Below are 27,399 nucleotides of genomic sequence, written 5' to 3'. Positions count from 1 at the left end.
TACTGTAATGCGTCTTAAGTAATGACAAAAAAGTAAGTAAATATATAAATATAATATATTCTAATATAAAGCATCTAGTCTTTATGGGTTAAAGAATGAAGCAGCTCGTGTGGGGGGGGGGTATAAATATTAAAGAAGCAACTGTTTCAAGAAATACTTTTATTTAAATTAAAATGCAGTTTATTTAATTCTGAAGCAGATTTTTAATTCAACATGCAGCAGAAAAAAATGCTGTTTGTCTCTTCCTTCACATTTCTTTAATTTCAGTACATTTTTGCATTATTAAAGCATCTTTCTTACAAACACATTTAACAACAAAGTGAAAAAAAACAGCTGTTCCATTCTCTGTATTTACAAAAACAGTCAGTTTGGACTTTAGTCGAATATTCATTTTATGATTAAAACACAAAGACTCGTGTGATTAATGACACGGTAAAGTGGAAAGCATGACTTGATAACATCTCCAATCTGAAGCTGATATTTCAACATGTCACCATTTCAAACTTCTTTTTTTTTTGCACCTTTCCACCTTTTGTGATGTTTAATTAAACAAAGGGAGCCAACCTGATGAGACAGCTCCATCACTTTAAAGACACGTACATCCCAACATTTACAGTAAGCTGAAGCTAATTTCAGAAATTTCTCCCCATCAAACAGTGGCCTTAACTACAAAATGGCGAAAATACTAGTAGACCCAAAGCTCAGCAACTCAAGATAAAGAAAACACAACTTCTATGGTCTATACACACATCTTCACCGACCATACCGGCTGTAAAGAAACAACATCATCATCAGCAGAAGAAGGTCTGAAGAGCTGCTGCTGCATCCCATCCGAGATCAACATTCAGTGGTTTAATGACAAACTTCAGCTGACTTCATTCGTCTTTACTTCTCCTTCTGTGAGGGGGAGAAGGAGAAAGTTAGAAGAGGAAGCACCAAGTAGCAGCTCAGATGTATCTTTAGCAAAAAAAAAGCTCCAGATTTTTATCTCTAAAGAGTCAGAAAAGTGACATCACCTTATCTGGTGTACCGGCCGTATCTGAGCCTAAACAAAGAAAAATAAAAAAACAAAGAATCAGAAACAGAAAAAGAGAAACTTTGAATATGAAGTTAACCTTCTACTTTCTGTTCTTTGTTTTCTAACTTAGTTGATCCTAATAGTGACCAGACTGTTTGTGTCTTGGAATGAATAAACGCTACCTGAGCTGATAAAGGTCCATGAGACCAACTTGATGAGGCCGTAGAGCACCAACGCCACTCCAACCATCGCCATTGAGTCCTCAATGGAAGGGCCACTGAACCCTGGAAAGAAAAAAACAAAAAAACTCAAAGTCTTGACTGATTTTATTCAATCTTTTTCCTAATAAACAATTCATCCTACCAGCCTGTCATCTAGGAACATAGGTGCATCCGATCATGACTTTATTGTCTGTGTGTTTTCATTGTCTCATATCATAAAGCAACCATTAGCAGATAAATCCAGGACTGGATGATACGATCTCAGGAAAAAGTGCTCATATGCATCTGAGAGTTGATAATGTAAAGTTAGAGACACGTCTGTCACTAACAGCTGCTGAAACAGTTCAAATAAATGTAAAAACTGCAACATTTAGGTGTAAAACAAACTCTAAAACGGTCTTTCAGATGACGGTGAGTCATAATAATCTATATCTATCTGTATCCACTAGATAGAAGCTCAGTGACGGTTCGGACGCGTTACCGATGACGTTGAGGATGGCGCTGGCCCGCCGTGTGCCTCCAGCATGAACAGCCACACAGGTGACCTCCCCTCCTGTGCCCAGGTCCAGTTTAGATGTGTCCAGCTCCAGCCTGGTGCTCTGGCTGAAGGTGCCGTCCCAGGCCTGCCGGTGGCCCGACACGCTGCCCGCTCCCAGGGGCCTGGACGTCCCATCTGCGCCTTTAAACTCCCAGCTCAGCTCCAGAGGGAGGGGGGCGAAGCCGGACGCCTCACACTGGATGTTTACGGTCTGACCTGGAACGGCGAGCGGCAGCGGGGACGGGTGGATGGAGAGGGATGGAGGTTCTGGGTAAAGGGGAAGAGAGAAAGTTAGTGTTTATCACAGTTTCTAACAGAATAACCAGTTTATTTCAGTAAAGCAGAGACATGAGAAATCTTTCCGCTCACCTACGATCTCAAGCTCCATTGCAACCTGAGCCAGCAGGTACGGCAGATACACCGTGCAGATATACGTCCCGGAGTGACTCACTTTCGCCTCCTGCAGGGTCAGGGACACATTTCCCCGCTCATGCAAACCCTCAAAGTCCAGCGTGGCCCCCTCTTCTTGAGTATCGGCCACGCGGTCCGTCTTGCCGTCGTAGGCCAGAACGACTCGTCCGTCGCCTCTGAACTGGTAACGCCACTCCACAGCAAAGCCCGTCGAGGAGAGAGGCGAGGAAGGGTCGGCCCAGAAGCCACAGTCCAGCGTAACGGGTACCCCGAGTCTGGACTGCGCAGACATGGTTTTACTGGTCACGCTCAGGATCACTGAGGAAACCAACCACATAACTCAGACACAAACGAAGAACATTGTAATTATCGTTCACTCTAATTGGCGTGCGTCTTTACCATTGTGCTCTTTAGATCCCGTGGGAGCTCGTGTGATGGTGGAAACACCCAGCTGGTCATCGAGGCCCTGAAAGGAGGACGAAAACCATTCAGCCTCCAGGTAAACGGGGCTGAGGGCCGACTCTGTGAGTGTGGTGACCCATTTGAGGCTGGAGGGCTGCGGCAGGAAGGGGTTGACCTCACACTGGGGCTTCTTGACTGAGCCTCTGGGAGAGCTGAGAGCCCGCTGGCACAGAGTGGCAGCTGGGTCTGAGACGGAGAGGATGTGGGGTGAAAATACATTCACATGGACACAAAGACTTACATGTTAAAGCGGTTTGAGAATGTTTGAGAAAGCTGCATCAATATCAAGAATCAAGAATCTTTATTGTCACTATGCAGGCAGAATGAAATTTAGTTCAGGAGCTCTTGGCTTTGGATACAGAAAAGATATAAGGCACACAGTATAAAGATATCTAAATAATATACAAGAGATTAAAAATAGTATGAGTTAAAGTAAAAAGTTCCAGTGCAATCCGATTGTTGTATGACTGTATTGCACATATTGCAGCATAAGTAAGTCAGATAAAAGTGCAGTGCACTGTGAGTCTCTGTCTGCAGGGGTTTATAATAATCAGTCTATGGGTGGAGGTGGATGTGTGGGGGTATGGGGTGATGGATTTTACAGCTCTATGACCTTAAACATCATCAGGAAACCTAAAAGCTTTTTAAAAATGTCAAATAAATAGACAAAATAACACACTTTGTGGTTTATCTATTGAGGAAAATGATCAAATATGACATATCTGTGTGGAAGGAAGGTCTGTGGACCTCTGGGTTCGACTTTAAGACAATAATAGTCTAATTAAAATCAAAGTCTTATATTCATAACCTGTTTGTTAACCTGTTTGGTTTCAAAATCATCTCCAAAGAGTTCTGATCGTGTGGAAAATTAAAGAAATTCAAGCGAATAGTTACAGTCTGTGAGGTCACAGAAACTCAGTAACTTCTAAGTAACTAGAGGCCTCCACCACCAGGGGAAACCTGAGCAAACTACCCATCTGTAGCTTAGTGCAGATCACCTGGAAAAGCCAAAAGGCTGCTGGAAAAATGTGTCACGGAGGCCATCCCTGTGACAGGACCCACACGGAAGAATGGAAAAATCTTCTACATCTTGCAGACGAATGTGTGGCCCCACACCCTCTTCAGACTCGTGCTGAACTCACCAGTAAAAGTGTAGACTCTGTCGGGGTTGATGTCCGATGGAGCCCGCTGGGACTCTGCACCCTGGCTTTGTGCGTCCCTTCTGATGTGAAGCAGGGCTTTCTCCTGCGTTGTCGCCCCGGTTAGACCTCCTCCTCGACCCACCTTCTCCTGCACGAACCAGCACTCCAACACTGGACAGCTGCTGCTGCAGGCTTCAGCCAAAAGATTCAACAAGACACTGACGGTCAGTCAACAACACCACAAAGCAGGAGAGTTGCAGTCGGATTACATTACATTATGACAATATATTCCACAGTAACATGCTGGGGTTCCTTAGATATTTTCCAAAGAATTAGAACCTAAAACATGTGTATGTGCCCATCATTTCTTTATATTTTGCTCCCAAGCAGCCAGACATTCTTACAATATTTTAGTCGGCTTGAGCAATAACAGACAACTTAACAAAGAGGCCATTTTAAACTGGATCTTTAGGCACTTTGTTCCCAGCAGCCTGTCACAAAGACACATAATTTGTTCCCATTTCTTTAGCTGCATCTGTGAAAAACAGCAAAGATAACACAGTCTGACAGACAGAAAACAGGATTTCTGCAGCAACAAGGTGATTCCCAAAGAGCTGTTAGCTGAAAACGTGGCATATCTCAGCATGGTGTGCAGTGTGTCCTTAAAACATTTGAGGAAACTAAGTGGAGGACAAAAGAACAAATGGCACAAGAAATGTAAAATATAAAATGCCACATTAGACCTTACATAACTAAAAGCTTCAATGTTTTACAAAGAACAAAATGGATTTAATCTACACTGAACAGCAGTTAGTTTTTAAAATCTATTTCCTATTCACACCTTCAGTATCTTAATCAAATGACAAACTTAAGTAAACAAATTCGTGTTCAGCTAAAAAATGGCTGAAATATCAGCTGGGTTTTTTTTTTTGTCGTGACGACACTTTACACCAAACTCCATTTTCAAATGACTAATTTTAACATTATCCTCTGTAAGCACAAACAAATATACGGCTAAGACATGAATTAAGACGTTTTACAAAATAACTTGACCTTGTGTTAAATTCGGCATGTACATGGCTCACTAAACACACATTTTTACTCTTTTAATCGCTTAAATGTGCAGAAGCTTTAGCCACCATTGCTGATTCGTTCATGCATAGGTCGTATAAAAACGGAAATTAGCGCACCTTATATGCCATATGGAACATTACTGTACGCATAAAGATAATTCTTCTGTATCACGCTGCATTTTGTCGGTGTAATAAAACAGAAATTAGCGTTTTTAGCTTACCGTGGATGAGGCAGGCAACGGCAACCAGTGATAGTTTATAAATCGTAGAAAAGTTCGTCATGGTTGGTAATGTTCCCTCCGCTCTCGGGTCTATTCTTTACAGATAAAGTCTGCACTTAGAGGGACGAAAGTGAGTGAGAGGCTGGCTGGTTTTCCCCTGCAAGCCCGACCTCATGTTTAGTTTCACTTTCTCATACATTGTGAGTTAGCTGGGTAAAAATGACAAATTCCAGTCATAATTTCAAAATTAAATACTTCACTGCAAGGCTGCCATGTAAATACAATTATGCAAAAAATATATAAATGATTGGAAACCGAAAAAAACGAGTTTTAACCAACATATTTCAGCAATAGTTTAATCAGTAGACCAACAAGTTCCAAATTACAACCACAAGAGGGCCCCAACTGCCACACAATACCAGAGCCGTCTCTATAAACGGCTCTGCACAACACAAGCAGTACTGGATCGGGACGCGTTCCCTACTCACACCAACGTTTCCTTTCCTTACTTCCTAAGCCTGCTTATTTGTCAAAAATGCCCTGGAACAGATTTATTTCCTGGCTACGGTTGGTCAGAATATGTGGATGACTGATTTATGCTCACTTGACACATTAAATCCAGAAAATAATGATTAAAGGGAGAAGCAAGTGAACATCTAAGGTTGTGAGGTGTCAGGAGTAGACTCCGGCCTGTGAGAACGGGGTGAAATGAGGACAAGAAAAACAGAAACGGCCACATGTGGATAAATTTAAGTTAAAAATGATGTGGAAAGATGATAAATGAATATATCTGTCTTGCCATTACATGTTGTGTTTACATTATTAGAAAAGAAGCAATATGTAGGTGTTCAAGCTATTTATTAAAGGATTGTCATGTTTCAGTCTAACATGGCTGAATGTTTACTGATGCTCTTCTATCACCAAAGAAATGTGGCAAAACTAGTAGGACAAAATACTGATCTAGTGTTGACAGATCAGATAACAAACATGTCTGTTTTTCTGGTGTGTGTGTCTGGGTGTCATGCACACAAAAACAAAACCAAACAGACTCATCACGTGATTTCCAAGAAAGGCGCTCTGTGATGTGTGCTGTTCAGGCCAGTGGTGGAGCTCTAACGCTGTCAGAGACTTCTACAAGTGCATGCAGGATTAGAAATGCCTTGCCACACATAGCTGTTGTTGAAACCAGTTATTAGTTTGTTGTTTTACCACATACCAGAAAAGCACTAACAGGGTTTGACAGAGAAACAGAAGAGTTAAGTTTATTAAGTTAGAATCAAGGTAGTTTCAGTGTGACTCATTAATTCTGCCTCATCCAAATAATTACAGCATTGAGGAATCTGTGTTTATAATACCATTAAAACATCAGAATCATAGATAGATATATACATATATAACATGTACTGTCCGAATGTAGGGGTTACTTTAATGTAATGACACACAATGCCAGAGAAAGTGTTTCACAGTAAATGTTGTCATTCTGTTATTCTGTGGGAGTTCTGTGTGTTTCTAAGTCAAATGGTGTGTTAAATCACTTCTCTTCTCTCTTATCTTGTTTTCATTGTGGTGCTTTGTGTTATCTTTAAGGAACTCAATTTATAAAGGATTTATCAACCTTTTACAACTTTTTCAACCGGTATGAAATTATAAACAATAAGAATATTGGTTATGTCATATATTACTGCGTGAATATCTACAACATTTTGATTATTTATACCATATTTAGGGACATAATTGTTAAATAAATTGACAACACCTTCAACTCAGTTTAGTTTAATTTACCACCGACAACCCCAGCACTTAGATTTTACCTGATGACTCATGACTCATAGTAATGTTTTAATTCCTATTGGTCAGATAGAAGTATATCAACTACATCACTGAGGATACTTCCGTGGTGACGGACTCACTGAACATGTTGTTTTTCTGTTTAAATTTTAACCAGATCAACGCTCACTTCAGTTTAACTCTTTTTATAACAAACTTTAACTCTTTATTTTTAACTTGCAGGATTTAAAGATTAGCTCGCAACCGACACTGCAGGTCACGATGAAGCTCATTTTCCTGCTTTTCCTAGGAATACACGGGGTGACGGCTTGTGAGTTCACCGTTGTGCACTGGATTTACTGTAACTAACAAATAAACGTATATTTATGTCTGTAAATTTTAGGTTTACATGACAGTCACTGATGAAAGAACAAGTTCTGTAAGTTCATAAGATTACGAAACCTCCTTATTTGACTATTTATAAGCCTGAAAACGAGGAACTATTGGAATGAAAGTCAAGATCAACTTAAAAATATATATTTTCCCGTTACTTTAAAGGTAGAGTGTACTAACTCTATACAAAGTGCAGAAGAAAATAAGACAAAAAATAAAGATGTGAGAGACTTAAATGAATAATATGTTGTCCAAAACAGAGCGACACGGAGGACTCTTTCACTTAAATGTGTTTCATAAAGTTGCTGACCCACTTTCGCTGTTTTATTGTGCGCACTTTATGGAGATTTCGGTATTCAAAATTAAGAGCAATTTTCAAAGTAAAAGCATGCTACATCTGAATGGTATTTCACATTTGGCCAGTGATTTGCACATTGAAAAATATTATAAATAGTAATGAGAATTAAAACTGTATATGGTGTCATTCCTATATGGGGTGCTTAATGTAAACATTTAGTAAAAGTTATTGCTTGCAAATTTGATATAATTGATCTAAATTGACCTTAAATTCATATTTAACACATTTTCCTCACATTTAAGATTAAACTTAACCTAGAATTGACTTGTAAACATGTACACAGCTCAATTATATAAAGCGTGTCTATTATTTGATTTAAATCTAAATGTTTCGAAAACATGCAAATTGACCCCGCCCCTTGACCAATCTTTGACCAATACGCACACAGACATAACCCCGCCCACAACTCTTGACCCAAACCAAAAGTCAAACATGACTTTCATCTCTCATCTCATCTCTCATCCAGCCAACAGTTGTGGGCGGGGATTGTGTGTTTCTCTCCGTGTGTATTGGTTGAGCGTACAACAATGCGCAGGTCAATTAGCATATTTTCAAAACATTTACGTTTAAGATTTAGATTTAACAGATTTAGTTATAACATTTACATTTAGATATAATGTTTATATTTAGATATGTTTATATATTAGATTTCATATTTAAATGTCGGCTTTATATTTGAGCTCTATACATGTTGTTTAAAAGTACGTTAACAGTGTTATTTTAGGTTAATTTTCATTTTAAATGTGAGGAAATGTAGATAAGTACTCAAAATTTGTGAACTATAACTTCTTAGTTAACTTTTTACATTAGGCACCTCATACTCCCACAATACTCGGGAATTTTGATTTTTAAAATTAGATCCCCGTTACATTTCATACATAAGATTCCCAATACACCACAGCAATACACTACAATATCATCTCAATCTGGTGGTACATTTTAAAATTAAACGTAAATATAAAGGCTCACCTACCAGAGAGTATACCACAGTATACCAGCTCTGGGAATCTGTCAAGAAAAATCTGTTTTTATATTTAAAAAATGTGTAAAATCTGGTTTTATATTTCAAATATTTTTCTTATTCTGTATATATTCATGTACATCTTAAAATAAATCTCCCTGATTATGATTATGAATTGAATTCCAATTGGCTTGAATTGGACTATACTATTTAAGTGCCTTGAGGTGACATTTGTTGTAATTTGGCGCTATATAAATAAAACTGAATTGAATTGAATTGAATTGATTTCAAGACCACTTTATTTTATCAGATTAGGGGCAGAGCTCCTCAGAAAGACCCTTAAAGAAATTATACCAATATGATGTTGTGTTTCAAAATTAAAGCCCCAATAAACTGTCCAATATTACCTATAATTTCCATATTCGGAGCCATGATGATAGGAAAATTCCAGTATCTTATTCATTTTCGGCACATTTTACTTTTGATTGAAAGTAGACCTTCTCAGAGGCCCCCTGAAAATTTTGCTACAATCTGGTGTTTTATTTCAAAATTAAAGCTCCTAAAAACTGCCTAACATCACACACATCTTCTCAGTTTTCAGACGTCATAATAAAAGAAAATTCCCCACTCAGCTTTCATAACTAACAGAAAACCCTGAACTGTTTCTGTAATTTGTTGTTGTCCAGTTTCATTATTCCTACATCATATTTATTACATTTTTTAAATTTACAGTAACATGCCGATTTTCTGCTGATTTGCTCTTATAGATTAAATGTGTCCTCTGCATAGAACTTCACTTTAGATTCAGATTTTTAATTAATTCATGTTAAGTTCATGTTATTTATGAACGAGTTCCTTTAACATTATAGAGCAACAAAAAGTTAACTAAACTGTGTGTTTATTCTTTTGTTATCTTCACATCAGAAGCAGTTTTGATGTCTTGAAAGTGTTTCTGGAGTGTTTCACAATAACATTTCTCAGTAAAAACTTTAATCAAGAAGCCTACAATCTAGTTCATAGCTCATTAATTTCTTCTTCTTTTTTTTTTTACAGTCACTCACTTGTTGAAGTATTTCTACACTGCTTCATCTGGAGTCTCAGGCTTCCCAGAGTATGTGTCTGTTGGGTTGGTCGATGATGTTCAGATAAGTCACTGTGACAGCATCACCAACAGAAACGTACCCAAACAAGACTGGATGACTGCAGCTACTGCAGAGGATCCACAGTACTGGGAGAGCCAGACTCAGACCTGTGTGGGTCACCAGCAGACCTTTAAAGCCAACGTTCAAATTGCAATGCAGCGCTTCAATCAAGCTGAAGGTTTGTTTATGTTTCGTGTTTATTGGTAATATTTATTTTTGGCTTTTTTTATATGATTGTGTGTTTTTTTTTTTGTTTTAGTCCTGTAAAAGTGCACACACAAGAGGGCACACACATTTAGATGCTCTGGGATTATATTATAAACTTTACATAGAAAACATGAAGGCAGCTGCAGGTGAGTGACGCGCACAGCAACACGAGCGAAAAACAGGAGACGAACGCTGGAAATTAAAATCTGGCAGCAGAAAGAAACACAGCAGACTGGAGAGGTGAGTCTGTTCATTCATACGAGCGACTGCGGAGCCTTCTGTTAGATCGGACTCATTTCTCTCAGACTGAACGAAGCTGACTTCCTGTGCAGAGGACAGAACACCTGAGGAAGGCTGCAGAAGCTTCACCTTTTAAGGGTTTACTGCGTCCTGCTCGCCTGAACGCTGCTGAGAGAGAAGTTTATAAGACGGTCTCTGAGGAGGAGAGCAGTGATGATGGTCCTGCTGTCAGAGGCACAGAGGGGCCTCATCTCAGCTGTTTAAAACTTTTCAAGAAATCTTCTAAAAGTCCCTCTTTTAAAAAAAATATTTCAGCATATATCACAGAAACTGAAAACTTCAGCGTTATTTCTTTTTCAAATATATTAAGTTTGTTTTAGAATGAGCAGAACCAAAAAGATACCTCCTGCCATCGGTTTTACTCTGAGTTGAGTTTTCTCTGTGGTTTGCTGTCTCCCTCTGTCAGGTGTTCACATTTTCCAGAGAATGTACGGCTGTGAGTGGGATGATGAGACTGACCAGGTTCGTAGAGGTTATGATCAGTTTGGTTATGATGGAGAAGACTTCATATTACTGGACCTGCAGACAGAAACATGGATCGCTCCAACACCGCAGGCTGTCATCACCAAACACAAGTGGGACAGAGACAGAGCTGTGATGGCACAGGAGAAGAATTATCTGAACCAGATCTGTCCTGACTGGCTGAAGAAGTATGTGAACTATGGGAGGAGCTCTCTGATGAGAACAGGTAGAATCCCACCTGAATCAGTGTACAGATTGTGCGGTGGTGTGGTTTTTAATACTGTCGACTCACAGCATGAGTGTTCCTGGTATGAATCCCAGCTGGGGCCTTTCTGTGTGGAGTTTGCATGTTCTCCCCGTGTGTGCGTGGGTTCTCTTTCCGGGTACTCCGACTTCCTCCCACCATCCAAAAACATGCACGTTCGGCTAATTGGTGACTCTAAATTGACCCTAGGAGTGAGTGTGCATGGTTGTTTGTCTCTGTGTGGCCCTGTGATGGACTGGTGACCCGTCGAGGGCGTAACCTGCATCTCGCCCAATGAAAGCAGAAGCTACAAACTTTGTGTTTCCTCCTCAGAGCTCCCCTCAGTGTCTCTCCTCCAGAAGTCTGCCTCCTCTCCAGTCAGCTGCCATGCTACAGGTTTCTATCCTAACAGAGCTGATCTGTTCTGGAGGAAAGATGGAGATGAGATTCATGAGGGTGTGGTCAGAGGAGAGGTCCTCCCCAACAATGATGGAACCTTCCAGATGAGCGCTGACTTGGATCTGTCATCTGTTCCAACTGAAGAGTGGATGAAGTACGAATGTTTGTTTCAGCTCTCTGGAGCGGAAGACATCGCCACTAAGCTGGAGAAAACAAAAATCAAGACCAACACAGGTCAGACTTAACTGACCTCATAGAATTGGAAGAAGAAAAATTTCCATTACAAAATCAGGTTCAATTAGAAATAAGCAGTGAACGACTCTGAGCCATTTTCATGAGAATGTGAATATTACAAGATGCTGTAAGACATGATCTGTATGAGAATGTTAAATCTGTAACAGCTGTAATAATGAGCTTTTTCTTCTTTTACTTTCAGCCTAGTTCCATCTGGTAAGTGATACATTTATTTTGTATAAATCATCTGATCTCAAACTAATTGTGTAGTAACAAAAGCTGTTAAATAAGTCCGACTTTAAGTTATATTCTCACATTACTGTTTAAACTAAATGATGTAAAGTTGACAGATTATTTGAAGAAATAAACAAAGGATTTTATTCAGAAATGTTCACATCTGACGGTGAAAATCAATGTACATTTATGGTTTAAACTAATTAACAAGAGTTTTTCTGCTTAAAAAGCATTCTAGGTAAACACTGTTCAAGGTAAAATTATTTTTCAGGTCATATGAACACTTTAAATTTAGACCTACATACAAACAGTGATTTCTGTTTTGTGTAATCTTTTATCTTTGTGTCTCTCCAGGTTTATGAAGTTTGCACTGAAATAAGGAACGACATCACCACCCTCTTCTCTGTAAACCATGAATTAATTTGTTTTGCACATTTGATGAGAGAAGTGGCTATAAATTCTTAGTTATTGAAATTTGGCAAATATTTGGATTTGGTATCATGATGAATGAGGTCGTTTCCATTGTTTAACTGTTTAAATTCTGGTAAATCAAAGAGTTTCTTTATATTCTTACAAGAAGAGACAGAAAATATTAATCGCAATATTCTTCAAATAAGCAAAAATAATCAGCATCTAATTGTCTTTGTGTAGTTCTACAACTTACAGACTTTTATTCCTGGTTTTGGGGTTTTCTTGTATTTTAATCAGTCAGTTATCAATATTGATGATAAGCATACACACTTACATAAAAACAACTAAAGAGACGGACAACATGCATGCATCCATCTAGTCTATAAATCTATATTATTAGGGTCTGAAAACATGATGGTATCAATCATAAACAGCTAAAAACATGACGTTTAAAGTGCAGATTTTAGACAGCAGTCAGTGTAACTGGTTTATCTGAGTTACTCCTGATGGTAAATTGTTCCTGTTTGATGAGGATCAGGATGGAAACTTCTTAGTTTTGCATTAATCTCATGAATATCTCGATTCTCAGTAATTAAACAGAATTACTGTCTGGTTAATGCCACTTATTAGTTTATTTCCAGAGAATCTATAAGAATGGAAAATAACATTACAGATACTGCTCATGTATGTGCACAGATAACAGATATGAACATTGGCCCAAATTATATTACAAATGTGTAAATATTCTGCTTTCATGTTTCTTTGTGATAAAACTTCTGTTTTGATTTTATTAGGTTGAAGTAAATGATGATTTTAAGTTTGATTTAAAATTTACTCCAAAGTAGAGGTTTTCTTTTATCTTTGATTTGATATAAATTTATCTGAGATTTTAATTATTTTATGCTTTTCATCGTGCATTGAAGATATTTTGGGAAAAGGGATTTATTTTGATTTGTAAACATTTGAAACTTCAGCCGTTGGGCTCAAATCACTTCCTGTGTTGGTTTTAATGGAGAAATGTCAGTTTTATGTCTCTTCTTTTAATTTTGGAAGTTTTCTTGCCTTTAAATAAAGTCTCCAAAAAGCCAAATTTCTGTGTCTTTTTATAATTCTTTATAGCATCAACATGTCCAACAGAGTGACGCTGCAGTTTCATAAATGCTGCCTGATGAGTATTTACTGGTGTCACAGATTAAATGAACATGGCCTTTATCTGTAGAAATGATTCTTAACTGAAAACTTTGAACAAAAAGAAGTTTTAGGTCATGTAGCTTTAGTATCTTGTAAAAATATAGAAACAGAAAATAATGATATTAAAAGCTGTCATATGTATTTTTTTTATTTAAATGTATTGATGTTATTTTACAGAACTGTAGATTATTTCAAACACACTTTGTACAGGGATAATACTGAATGACAAGTTGTTTTTTAGAAACAGGCTTTACTATATGGCAGTAACAGAAAATGTATCCCAGCAATACAAGTCTAGAGAAGGATTAAGATGATACAGCTGTAGTTCCAGAGGTGACCACAGCTGATCATCTGTGCCAGAAACATTGTTGATGATGCTCAGACCAGGGATGAAGATCAGACTGTAACATATGGCAAAGATGTAACAAATTGAATGTGCATGGAGAGATTAGTCAGAAGTTGAACATGATACACAGAAGAAAGAGAAAGAAGGACTGTGCTTTATAAAGACAGTGGAGGTGAAATGTCTGAGTACATTAAGACGAGTGACAAGCAGCTTGTGCTTGTCCATCCATCTATTTTCTATACCAACTTATTCCCTTTTAGGGTCGCAGGGGAGGCTGGAGCCTTTCCCAGCTGTCATTGGGTGAGAGGCAGGGTACACCCAGGCTGTCAGTCCATCACAGGGACATATGGAGACAAACAACAAACAGAACCAAGCACACTCACTCTCAAGGACAACTTGGAGACACCAATTAAGCCAATTTGCATGTTTTTTGGACAGTGGGAGGAAGCTGGAGTACCTGGAGAGAACCCAAGCATACATGGGGAGAACATGCAAACTCCACACAGAAAGGCCCCAGCTGGGAATTGAACCTTCAACCCTCTTGCTCTGAGGTAATAGTGCTAACCACCACACCACCGTGCAGGCCAGGGTCTGCCAAAAGAGGAGTTGTGTGCAGTTAAACCATATGACAGGAAAGGGTATAATTATTATGCGTGTGTGGCGAGGGGAGGTGAAGGACAACGCCACCTGGGGGATTTCAGCCCAGGAAATCTCTTACAACAAGCGGACAACACAAGTTCAGTACCCAAATATACAGGACAGAAACGTGGTTCCAAAATAAGATGTTTATTAATTTCAATCAAAATAATTACTAAATGAAGATCTGAAAAGAAAAGGAATTAATGGCACAAAATAACTCAACTTATGAAAATATAACATTTATTAACAAATATCTTTTACAAGCACTAAAATTTATTCTTTAAAAAAGAAAAACACTTATGCTGAAATTAACAAAAGGGGTGAACAGAAGCCAGCTATAGGGAGGCAGCCTACCAAAGGGTGTGTTCCAGGAGTGCAACAACTTACTCACCACGCGTGCTCTCAGCAATCATAACAAAATGGTGCAGCACTGCAAACTGTGTCCCAGTGAACTTTAACACTACAAACTTGTGAAGGGGAACCACACTACCGTGCCTAGCCTCCGCTAAAGCCGACTAATGCCACTAAAAGAAAAGAGAAAAACACAATATTAAACAATTAAAAACGCCAGTTGGTCCGAAATAATCTTAAAAGCAAGCTAAAACCCAGGCAAAACAGCAGCCGACAACCTAGATAAAAAGGTGCACAGGCTAAGCCACTGCAAGGTGTGCTTCCAACTATAAGAAAAAGGAAAATTCAAATTAGTACCACTTTCTTGTAACACACAGTTCATATATATATCTTTCTTCCTACCTAGATGCAGACACCAGTAAGACTAGGCCAAAAGGGAGAGGAAACCAAGACCAGCAACAGCCAGAGGAGAAAGAGGCAGACAAAGTCTCTCTCTCTCTCTTTCAGATTTTATATTGGCGGTTGGCAAACAACTTTTAGTACCGCCACCTACTGATATGGAGTGTGGATCACATGACATTTATCTATATCCCTATATCTATATATACCCGTTCAATATATATTTATTTATACATATATATATATATATATATATATATATATATATATACATATATATTCACACACCTATATATATATATATACCTATACGTCAACACTCATCTATACACCCATATATCTATTTATGCCTACACTTTTACATACTCCCTACTCATATACCCTCATTTATATACTTTATCTATACTATATTCTATTATATAACCTACACCGTTTTAAATAATAAAAAATTACCTGATAACATCTGTTTCCTGATTCTTTTTGCAATAAATCTACTATATCTAATTTCATTTTCATCCTACTAAGCTTTCTAATTAAATTATTTCTCTGAACCTGATAATTCCTACAATTTATCATAACATGTTCTATTGTCTCATCTTCCCCACACTCACATTTCCCTGATTGATGTTTTCCTATCATATATAAGTTTTTATTTAATCCATTATGTCCAATTCTAAGTCTTGTTATAATGATCTCCTCTCTCCTACTTCTTTCTGTTCTTCTCATTTTCCCTATTTTCCTTTGTATTTTAAACAACCAACGACCTTTTCTTTCTTCCTCCCATAACTTTTGCCATCTCTCTTCCATTTTTTGTTTTATAATACCCTTTACCTCTTTTACACTCATTCTTACATTAATATCAATCATTACTCTTTTTACACTCTGTTTTGCCATTCTATCTGCCATTTCATTTCCCTCAACTCCATAATGCGCTGGTACCCATATAAAATGAACTATAAGCCCCATCATATTAATTCTATATAGTGTTTGTTCTATTTCTATTAATACATCTGGTCTACTTTCTGACTTACTATTTTGAATACTAACTAATGAAGAACTTGAATCTGAACATATAATTGACTTTAATGGTTTAACCTCTTCTATCCATTGAACTGCTAAAAGTACCGCAATCATTTCTCCAGTATATACTGATACTCCATCACTTACCCTTTTCCCCACTTTAATTTTAAATTGCGGTACAATCATACCTATCCCTATCCTATCATCTACAGTTTTGGATGCATCAGTATATATATGTACATAATTATAATATTGATTTATATGTTCCTGTACAATATATTTATTCAAACTAAAATTTTTTCTATTCTTCTTTTCTAATAATGATAAATCTACTTTTGCTTCAGGTATTATCCATGGTGGAACTGTATGTAATGGAATCGTTTGACTTATATCTATTTTATCTAAATATTTTTCCCTACTTTTAGCATTTACTATTGTTCCATAACTTTTAATTTTTCCTTTTTCCCACCCTGTTTCTAACACTTTTACTGTTGGATTATCTTTTTTCTGACCTTGTAATTTTGACCAGTAGTTTAAGGATAATTGTTCCCTTCTCATTTTTAGAGGCATTTCACCCATTTCCACCTGTATTGCTGCTATAGGAGATGTTTTAAAGGCACCTGTACATATTCTTAAAGCCTGATATTGTATAGTATTTAACTTTTTTAGATTTGTATCTGCAGCTGAATTATACACTATACTCCCATAATCCAATACTGACCTAATTAAACCTGTATAAATAGCTTTCAATGACCTTCTATCAGCCCCCCACTCAGTACCAACTAAACATCTCATTATATTCAAAACCTTCCTACATTTATCTATTATTTTCTTAATGTGTACACCCCAAGTCATTCTTTCATCCAACCATAACCCAAGAAATTTAAATTGCTTAACTCTTTCCAATTCCTGACCATATATTTTCAACTTAATTTCTCCATCCACTCTTTTCCTTGTAAAAAACATTATTTTAGTTTTTTCCACAGAAAACCTAAATCCCCATTTATATGACCACTTTTCCACCATTGAAATTGCTTCCTGTAGCTTCTTTACAATAAATTTTAAATTCCTTCCTCTTTTCCACATTGCTCCATCATCAGCAAACAGTGAACAACCCATTCCTCCTTCTGATTCCTTAAACATATCATTTACTATCACAGAAAATAATACTGGACTTACTATGCTTCCTTGTGGTGTCCCATTTTCTATATTCAAATTTTCAGAATATTCCTTCCCTATTCTCACTTGTATTTTTCTTTCTTCTAAAAATGTTTTAATCCATTTAAACATGTTACCACTTATACCCATTCTTCTAATTTTAACTAATAACCCTTCCCTCCACATCATATCATACGCTCTTTCAATATCAAAAAATACTGCTACTACACTCTCTTTATTTACTTGAGCCTTCCTAATTTCATGCTCTAAACCTATTATTGGATCCATTGTACTCCTCCCTTTTCTAAATCCACTTTGAACCTCTGTTATAAGTCCTTTACTTTCTATATAATATATCAATCTTTCATTTATCATTCTCTCCATTATTTTACATATATTCGATGTTAACGCTATTGGTCTATAATTTTCTGGTTTTGATTCATCTTTCCCTGGCTTTCTAATTGGTATAACCACAGCTTCTTTCCAACTTTTTGGTATTTCTCCCTCCTCCCAAATTCGATTATACAATTCCAATAATATGTTTTTAGAAAATTCACTTAAATTACTTACCATTACATAACAAATCTGATCTTTCCCTGGTGCTGTTAATTTACATTTTTTAAGTGCCCTATTTAATTCCATTATTGTAAATGCCATATTCAATACATCATCCGATTCTACCATTTTTTCCAATAGCTCCTTATTTTCCAGAATTGTTTTTTCTCTCCCTTTTTTCCCGTCTACACTGATATTTTCAGAACTATGAATTTTAACAAACACTTTTGCTAACATCTCTGCCTTATCTTTATCTGTCACTGCTGCTATTTCTCCATTATTTAATACTGGATATCCAGTCACTCTTTTAATTCCTTTCATTCTTTTAATCATTGTCCATACCTTAGATATTTCTGTCTCCCTCCCTATTGAGTTACAAAAACTCCTCCAATAATCTCTTTTTACATTTTTAACAGTTCTTCTTACCATCGCCTGTAATTTTTTGTATTCATTCAAATTCTGAGGGTTTTGATTTTTCTTTAATACTTTAAACGCTTTATTTCGTTTCTTAATAGCTGCAGTACATTCCATTGTCCACCATGGTACCAACTTCCTTTCCTTTTTCCCTCCTTTTATCCTTATAGTTTGATGAGCCGCTTCTACTATAGCATTACATATATTAAAATTCAAATCCTCAATACTACTATTTACATCCACTTTTCGTATTTTTAATTCACTATTATTCCTAAACATTTTCCAATTTGCAGATCTAAAACACCATTTTTTCATCTCATTTACACAATATTTCTCTATATGCATTTTAACTTCTATCATAATAGGGTAATGATCACTTCCTATAGTTGTTTCATTAAGTACTTTCCATAAACTTTTACCTGCTAAAGAATTTGACACTATTGTCAAATCAATGGCTGACTCTGTATTATTTCTAAAATTAATTCTTGTTCCACTCCCATCATTTAATACTACCAAATTTCTAACATCCATTATTTCTTCAATTACTTCCCCATTATAATCATTATAACTACCCCATAATGAGTTATGCCCATTAAAGTCCCCACACCAAATCACTTTACCCTCTAAATACTTCCCAAGTTCCTCCATTACCTCTAAAGATAGTTTTTTACATGGATTATAAAAATTTATTATTTTAATGTTCCCATTTATTGTCCAAATTTCAATAATAATATATTCTAATTCTTTTCCTTTAGCTACTACTCTAAATTGAACTCCATTTTTTATAAATATTATACATCCTCCTCCAGACCCTCCCTCTCTATCTCTTCTAACACTTTCATATCCTTTAATAACAAAATCTAAACTTGGTTTAAGCCAAGTTTCCTGAATACATATAATATCCAACTCTTTTTTAAATTCTTTAAGAAATCCCTTAAACTCCTGTCCATTAGCAATTAAACTCCTGGCATTCCACTGCAGGATGAACATTATATTCTATCTACCTGTCCTCCTGTCTTCCCTTCTCCCCCCAACTTTTTATTTATGTGCTCCCAAGATATGTCCTTTATCCCAAAGAATTTCTCTGCTCCTTTCACTATTATTTTGATTTTTTCTGTTTTATATTTTACTTGCTCTGTACAGTTAATTACATATGCAATGAACAACATAATCTTCTCAGCTGTCAACCCTGTATCTGTTCTTATCTGTCTTTGTTCTGCTGTTGTATTCATCTCAGCTGTCATCACTGTATCTGTTCTCATCTGTCTTTGTTCTGATGTTGTATTTATAATAGTTTCCCCTGACACCTGTCTTGGCTTCTTCATTCTCTTTGCAGCTTCTGCATAGCTTATATTTTGAGTAACTTTAACCTGTTCTATTTCCACTGCTTTTCTTCTAACTTCGCATCCTCCATAAGTCACCCTGTGTTGCCCTCCACAGTTACAGCAAATATCCTTTTCATTTTTACACTCTTCATATCCATGCTCCCCTCCACACTTTGGACATCTTTGTTTCCCCTTACATGCTGCTGCTACATGTCCATATCTCTGACATTTATAACATCTTAGCGGAGGAGAATTGTATGGCCTAACAGGAAAGACCATACATCCAACTCTTATCTTTTCTGGAAGAACTTCTCCTTGAAATTCTACCATCACTGACAGGCTTTCCACTCTCTTTCCTTCCACTGTTCTCATTAATCTTTTAATGTTGCTTATCTCATTTCCACTAATACTACGCTTTAACTTTTCAAGATCTTCATCCACCGGTATTCCATAAATTACTCCTCTAGCTATTTTAGCTTCTCCCAATATCTTTATCTCATTCACCATTTTTTTGCAAATGTTCTGACTATTCATCACTTTATTTTTCTGCTCTTCACTCCCCACTATAGAGAGAGGTATAGGATACTTTGTGTCAAAAAAAGATTTATGGGGGGTAATAAAAGTGTGATTTATGAGGGGGGTAATAAAACTGTCATTTATGAGAGGCAATAAATGACGTGTGACCTTTGATGTACGTATTCCCGGGCACATCAAAGGGTTAGCTAGGGGTAATAAAAGTGTTATTTATGAGGACGGTAATAAAAACGTCATTTATGAGAGGCAATAAATGACGTGTGACCTTTGACGTGTGACCTTTGATGTACTTTGATGTACGTATTTCCGGGTACGTCAAAGGGTTAGCTATATCATGTGGCAGAGGGGGTGGTTTAGGGGGGTTTGTATTCACAGTATTTGATTCTCACAGCGGGTGTCAGCGAATGGTCAGACATTTGGTTTTTCTACATTTGGCTTCAAAGGGGTCGTTATTAGTACAATGAGATAGAATGAAAAAACATAGTTATATGTAAATTGTCCCCATGACTTTAAGAACCAATGAGATGACAGGAGGGTGGGGTTTTGGTAATGGATAAAAACCCAGATGGGGTCTACGTGTAGAGAGCGACAACGTTGTGAAAGATAGCTGATTCACAATGAGTAGGACAAGGAGCCGTGCGGTTAAAGAAGAAGAGAAATCTTCCCAAGCGACGGAGCGGTTATTTACTCGGCGCTCTCTCATTTGTGAGACACCGGTAACGATATATCAAGATCCTCCACTGATACCAAATGCACCGAAAAGGAGTATGGTGTTCTTGTGCAGGACCCAGCAACCCCCGCCTGAATCTCTACATCAAGAATGGTCGTTGGAGTCCTATGGAATGCAAGGAAAATGGGGGTATGTGTTCAAGTATGAAACAGGCGACCTCTGTCTGTATCAGCTCGATGCGGATGATGAGAAGCTGGGACCCTTGACCAGTGTGGGCACGCTAACCTCCAACGACTGGGGAGTGTTGAAGCTAGCAACCCCCCGTTCTCCTGGAGGTTTGGATCCATCTGAGAATGCGACAACCGTGAAGGAAGACCCTGGAGAAATCAAGGGGGCGTCTGCAGCTAAACGCCCGAGATTGATGACACCTCTAAATGACATCGAGCTAGCCCAAAGAAGGATGGCTTTCAATGCGGTGTGGCAATCGAGAACAGCCGTCACTGGTCGCTGGTTCTTTCGTGCAAGCTACCGGAAACCTAATGAGAAGGATGACGCTGATCTTTTTGTTCTTGAGTGTTTTAACTCAGACTGTGGTGTGTTTAGGAGGGTGCTAGCAATACCTCGAGCTGCATGGGTGGACAAGATGAAAGAAATAGCGGATCGAATTTCCTTGCTCTTCCGGAGCTGTCAGAATTGGGTTGAAATTCTGGCAGTCAAGAAGACTCTGGCTCTATAGACACGCCTCCAATGAGGTGTTACCTCATCATCCTCCACCCCCCAAACATTAACCACACCCATTCCTCCAGGTTTATAAAAGAGACACTCCATCACACACTCTTACCCAGCGATCGAGACAAGGAACAGGATGAGAACTAATGCGCAGAAGACAATGTCAGGGGAGATCCCTGAATGCAGTTCACTGGAGACTTCTCCGACGATCTTGGTGCAGCCTGGGAGCCCGACAGCATCACCGCAGTCTGGATCACCAGACACTGGTAGATACAGCATGGAACCGTATCACCCTCCTTCACCGTCGCCTTCACCCGAAAACTTCTCCTCCTCCTCCTCTTCTCTCGAGATTGAGTTCTCCTCCACGGCACCTGATGACTGCGTCTTAACGCTCTACCGGGTAGGATCAAGCATCAACACCATGGCCATAACACCAGAGGAAGTTGAGTTTGACGAGCAGGAGGACTCCCAACTTCCATCAGGCCAGGGTGCATCGGCAGGCACTCAGGATGACCGTGGAGCGGAGGACGTGGATGGAAGAGGAGAGGGCGAGGATGAATTTGATGGGTGGGTGCACACAGGCTTCATCAAAGTTGTAAAAATTGCCGTGTTGCATCTCTTGAATGAGACCATCAAAAAATTCATGGTGGAGTGTTGCTACGGGTGCAGCGTGGACCATCCCAGTTTACGGCAACATCAGTGTAAGGATGTGGTGGAGGATGATTTCTTCCATACCAACTACTATAGACTGATGCGTGAACTTTATAATCAACGATTCGTTGCTTCTATTCAGCATCTTCTGACTGCGCGCAGGATTCGTGAAGACGATGGGAGAGTCAGGGCTGTGGCAGAAGCTTACTTGTATGAACTGACGCTGATGAAACAAATCTATACTCCTATTCAGGATATGTACGAGCAGTTGATTGGAGAGGATGCAGAGAAAATGCAGCAGCTTCAAACCATGACAAAGTTTTGGGAGGGTTGAAGGAGAGGGTTATAACTTCTTTTATTTTTTTCACTGACTCATTTTATAAATGTTTAGACTAGTGATGTAATCATGTGTGATGTTGTTATACCATCTAACTTTTTTTTTTTTTTTTTTTTTTTTTATGCTTTTTCATGAATATGTATATGTGTGTGTGTGTGTGTGTGTGTAATAAAAAGATAACGTTGAAATATAGTTGCGTTTTATGTTTTTTATCAGTACATCTGTGAACCTGCATAAGACAAGATGACTGAAGAGAGATTAATGAAAAAGGTTTACTACGATCCCGGCTGCCCTGGTAGTTTTGGAGGAGTAGAGAGGTTACGTAAAACTGTACAGTATGAAAATGGTGAGAAAGTTACACGTGAAAAAGTTGAAGAGTTTTTATCAAAGCAGGACACGTATACTCTCCATAAACCCGCGAGAATACATTTTCCGAGAAATAGAGTTTTTGTCACTAGCCCTTTAAAGCAATTCCAGGCAGATCTCTGCGACATGCAGTCCCTGGCGGAACACAACGATGGTTATAATTACCTATTAACAGTTATTGATGTATTTTCAAAAAAGGCATACGTTCGCACTCTCAAGAGAAAAACCGCTGCAGAGGTGGTGAGGGGTTTTGAATCTGTTTTTAGAGAAAGTGAGACACCTAAAAAACTTCAAACAGATGCTGGTAAAGAATTTTTTAACAAGAAATTTAAGGCTTTATTAGAGCACCATAACATTAAACATTTCGCCACGCCTAGTGAAGTAAAAGCATCAGTGATTGAGAGGTTTAACCGGACTTTAAAATCGAGGATGTGGAGATTTTTTACTGCTAACAACACCCGTCGATACCTGGATGTCCTCCAGGATCTTGTGAAAAGTTACAACCATAGTTACCATTCAAGCATCAAAATGTTACCAGTGCAGGTGACTTTAGAAAATACCCTTCAAGTGTTTAAAAACCTGTACGGAAGTACTTCAGGTCAGCGACGTCCAGACACCAAGATGAGATTTAAAATAGGGGATAGTGTAAGAATATCTAAACTGCGAGGTGTGTTTGACAAAAAATATGAACAAAGTTATACAGATGAGGTGTTTACAGTGAGTGACCAGATTGCCCGATCTCCTCGTGTATACAAACTCAAAGATTTCGATGGAGAACCTATCGAGGGCTCCTTTTATGCGGAGGAGCTCCAGAAAGTCCAACTGAGTAAAGATAAGATGTACCAAGTGGAGGAGGTGTTAAAACGACGCACCGTCAGAGGTGTAAAACAGGTCTTTGTCCGCTGGAAAAACTGGCCCGAGAAATTCAACAGCTGGGTTAGAGCCGGCGACCTTTGCGGTATATAAGAGATGACTTCACCACCGCCCTCACCATTGACTTTACACCATGAACCGAACGGTAGAGGACGAAGGGTTTTATGTCACCCTGCCGTCTAATGCCAGTCTCAACGTTTTTAAGAATAATTCTAGCTCAAGCTTCCGTGTCGACTTGGCCCAACACATCGACTTACAGGGTTCGTGGCAGGTTGCCTTAACAGAGATTTCTTATCCACACACATGGCACAATGTTCCGAGGGGTCAGGCTTATTTTGAGTGGAGAAAGACGGGTGTGGAAAAGGTACACCGTCAGAATATAGGATGTGGGTACTTTAAAGATTTGTATCAACTCAGGGCAGAGATTGAGGGTCACCTTAGAAAAATAGATTCTGATATCTATCTCCAGCTAAATACGGTTGAAAATAGACTTATGTACCAGGCCGGCGGCCAGTATAATCTGCGTTTTTATCAACCAATGTGCTACATGTTAGGTGTAGAGCAGGGTAAATGGATCATGTTTGATACAAGGGTGGCACCTCACCCGATGGATTTAAAATCAGGTTTCTACCAGCTTTATTGTTACAGCGATGTGGTTGCCCCACAAATTGTTGGTGATGCGTACGCACCTCTCTTACGAACAGTTAGAGTAGAGGGGAAGTTTGGTGATATAATCACGCATACTTTTAACCCAGTCAACTATCTACCTGTAGCAAAGAGACACATTGAAAACATTCAGATCGAGATCAAAACAGATCAAAATGTTCCGGTAAATTTTACTTACGGGAAAACCATTGTGAGATTACATTTCCGACCGGTGAAAACGCAGCGCGTTATGAAATGACGGTCATTCAGTCGGATATCACAGAGAGAGTAAGACATCAAGCAAACGTTAAGCCAGAGGTGATACCTGTATCAGAAAAAACAAAACAAAAACAAAACGATAACGAGACACAGCAGCATGGTTAAAATGAACATGCGGGATGACCCGCACCGTTTTGTGAACTATTACCAAAACCAGGTCGGAGGAACTTTGCCAGGCTTTTACGGAGCACCTGTAATGTACGGTCGGGGGATAGGGTCTATTTTTTCAAAATTATTTCGCTTTGTTGCGCCCTTAGTTAAAAGAGGTTTCGCTATAGCTAAGCCGCATCTGAAAACAGCGGCTACAAATATTGCGTCAGATGTCATAGGTAAAGCCATGAGGAAAATATCGGGTTCTACAGACACGGGTGGTCAGGAGGGGTCGGGGGTAATGGTTATGTCACGAAGACCTAGGAAGCGACCACCGGGTGAACGTGTGAGGAGAGTACAAATACAGAAGGCGGCTAAAAAGAAGAAGTCAGTTGGAAAAAACAGACCTAGGGGTAGGAAGTCAGCACGGAGGAGAGATATATTTCACTGAATCATAAAAAGAAAGAGCAGAGGGTGAGAATAAAACATGGCTCTTTTACATCACAAATCCCCTGAATGCACCCTGGCAGAACTGGACTTGTTTTCAGTACCCATGACCCAGCTATCTATCGAGGATAAGGTCTACACAGAAATTATGCCAATTTCCGCCATTACTGAGAACGGACCGATTGAGTTTTTTATACCTGGAGATGGTGAAAAATATCTTGATCTGAATGACACCTTGCTACATCTCCGTGTTAAGATTACCAATGCAGATGGAACTGACCTGGCGAACGATGCACCAGTGGGCCTCATCAATTATCCTCTCAATACACTTTTCAGTCAATGTGATGTTACTCTGGGGGATAGATTAATTTCACAATCCAGTGCCACACATCCTTATAGAGCCATGATTGAGACTTTACTCAACTTTTCTGAAGATACATTAAAGAGTCAGTTCAGCGCAGGTCTTTACTATAAAGATACAGCCGGTTCTGTTGACTCTGTAGTAACCAATAATGGTCCAAACAGAGGATTAAACCAGAGAGCGGCCTCTACAGCTAATTCCAGAGAAGTACATCTAATGGGGCCTCTCCACGGGGATGTCTTTTTCTGTGAGAGACTTCTGCTTAACTCTGTGGATATGAGAATTAAACTAACCAGGGCTAGTGAAGCCTTTTACCTCATGGGTGCTAGAGATTCAACTTTCCGATTGTTGATATTAGGTGCCTCTCTTTTTATCAAAAAAGTTGCAGTCTCCCCAGCGGTTCGTCTAGGTCATACATCAGCCTTAATGAGAGGAAATGCACTCTACCCTTTGTCACGAGTGAATGTGAAAACATACTCCATTCCTGAAAACTCGAGGATATGTAATCAGGAGAATCTCTTTTTGGGCACGATGCCTAAATATATAGTTTTAAGCATGGTGCATCAGGAGGCATTCACGGGGAGACGTGACCTCTCACCTTTTAATTTTAAGCATATGGATATAGAATATCTAGCCCTCTGTCAAGATGGTAAACAAGTTCCCGCCAAGGCATTCCAGCCACAGTTCAACCAAGGCATTTCAGTCAGAGAATTTTACAACATGTTCACTGCTACCGGCCGTCATTTAAAAGACCTCCCTCTGAGTATCAGTCGTGACGAGTTTAACGATGGCTACACACTGTTTGTGTTCAATCTCAACCCTGCCGAAGATACAGAGGCGCTGTCACCTGTTTCCAACGGGAATTTAAGATTGGAAATGAGGTTTAGAATCCCTCTTCCTCATACCACTACTCTGATTGTTTACGCGTGTTACGATTCCATTTTGGAGATTAACTCAAGAAGACAGGTGCTGGTGGACTATTATTAAAAAAGAGTGAGCATGAATAACTATGAGATCGACACCCTGCTGCATCACCTACTGGGTGACCTGTTCTGCGGCGTGTTCACGATAAAGTAGGCTGGTTTTGTAAACGTTTGTGTGAGTAAGGGGAGCTGGTCACACGCCCACACGCCGCAGAACAGGTCACCCAGTAGGTGATGCAGCAGGGTGTCGATCTCATAGTTATTCATGCTCACTCTTTTTTAATAATAGTCCACCAGCACCTGTCTTCTTGAGTTAATCTCCAAAATGGAATCGTAACACGCGTAAACAATCAGAGTAGTGGTATGAGGAAGAGGGATTCTAAACCTCATTTCCAATCTTAAATTCCCGTTGGAAACAGGTGACAGCGCCTCTGTATCTTCGGCAGGGTTGAGATTGAACACAAACAGTGTGTAGCCATCGTTAAACTCGTCACGACTGATACTCAGAGGGAGGTCTTTTAAATGACGGCCGGTAGCAGTGAACATGTTGTAAAATTCTCTGACTGAAATGCCTTGGTTGAACTGTGGCTGGAATGCCTTGGCGGGAACTTGTTTACCATCTTGACAGAGGGCTAGATATTCTATATCCATATGCTTAAAATTAAAAGGTGAGAGGTCACGTCTCCCCGTGAATGCCTCGTGATGCACCATGCTTAAAACTATATATTTAGGCATCGTGCCCAAAAAGAGATTCTCCTGATTACATATCCTCGAGTTTTCAGGAATGGAGTATGTTTTCACATTCACACGTGACAAAGGGTAGAGTGCATTTCCTCTCATTAAGGCTGATGTATGACCTAGACGAACCGCTGGGGAGACTGCAACTTTTTTGATAAAA

At 38.8% G+C, this 27,399-nt stretch overlaps 2 protein-coding genes across 3 annotated transcripts; one reads left to right on the top strand and one right to left on the bottom strand.

Moving 5' to 3' along the window:
- Positions 1-144: 144 nt before the first annotated feature.
- Positions 145-5,399, bottom strand: tapbp.1 (TAP binding protein (tapasin), tandem duplicate 1). The gene is made up of 8 exons (XM_075449579.1): positions 5,087-5,399; positions 3,793-3,984; positions 2,588-2,836; positions 2,147-2,506; positions 1,721-2,044; positions 1,201-1,302; positions 1,017-1,045; positions 145-897 (listed from the first exon to the last, which is right to left on the bottom strand). Exons 1-8 carry the CDS (start codon positions 5,145-5,147, stop codon positions 886-888), a joined length of 1,329 nt encoding a protein of 442 aa, XP_075305694.1. The 5' UTR covers positions 5,148-5,399; the 3' UTR covers positions 145-885.
- A 1,579-nt stretch (positions 5,400-6,978) lies between these two features.
- Positions 6,979-12,366, top strand: LOC142368293 (major histocompatibility complex class I-related protein 1-like). Of its 2 annotated transcripts, XM_075450422.1 has the most exons (6): positions 6,979-7,184; positions 9,619-9,885; positions 10,621-10,902; positions 11,254-11,553; positions 11,756-11,769; positions 12,142-12,366. In XM_075450422.1, exons 1-5 carry the CDS (start codon positions 7,136-7,138, stop codon positions 11,758-11,760), a joined length of 903 nt encoding a protein of 300 aa, XP_075306537.1. In that variant the 5' UTR covers positions 6,979-7,135; the 3' UTR covers positions 11,761-11,769; positions 12,142-12,366. The 2 variants fall into 2 exon arrangements, with proteins under 2 accessions (XP_075306537.1, XP_075306536.1); XM_075450421.1 differs by lacking the exons at positions 11,756-11,769; positions 12,142-12,366 and having other exon boundaries at positions 11,254-11,564.
- The last annotated feature ends 15,033 nt before the right edge of the window (positions 12,367-27,399 follow it).

Source organism: Odontesthes bonariensis, chromosome 18 (assembly GCF_027942865.1).
Source record: "Odontesthes bonariensis isolate fOdoBon6 chromosome 18, fOdoBon6.hap1, whole genome shotgun sequence".
Taxonomy (NCBI): Eukaryota; Metazoa; Chordata; class Actinopteri; order Atheriniformes; family Atherinopsidae; genus Odontesthes; species Odontesthes bonariensis.
Note: the sequence above shows the minus strand (reverse complement) of the source record. Positions and strands in the feature narration are given on the sequence as shown.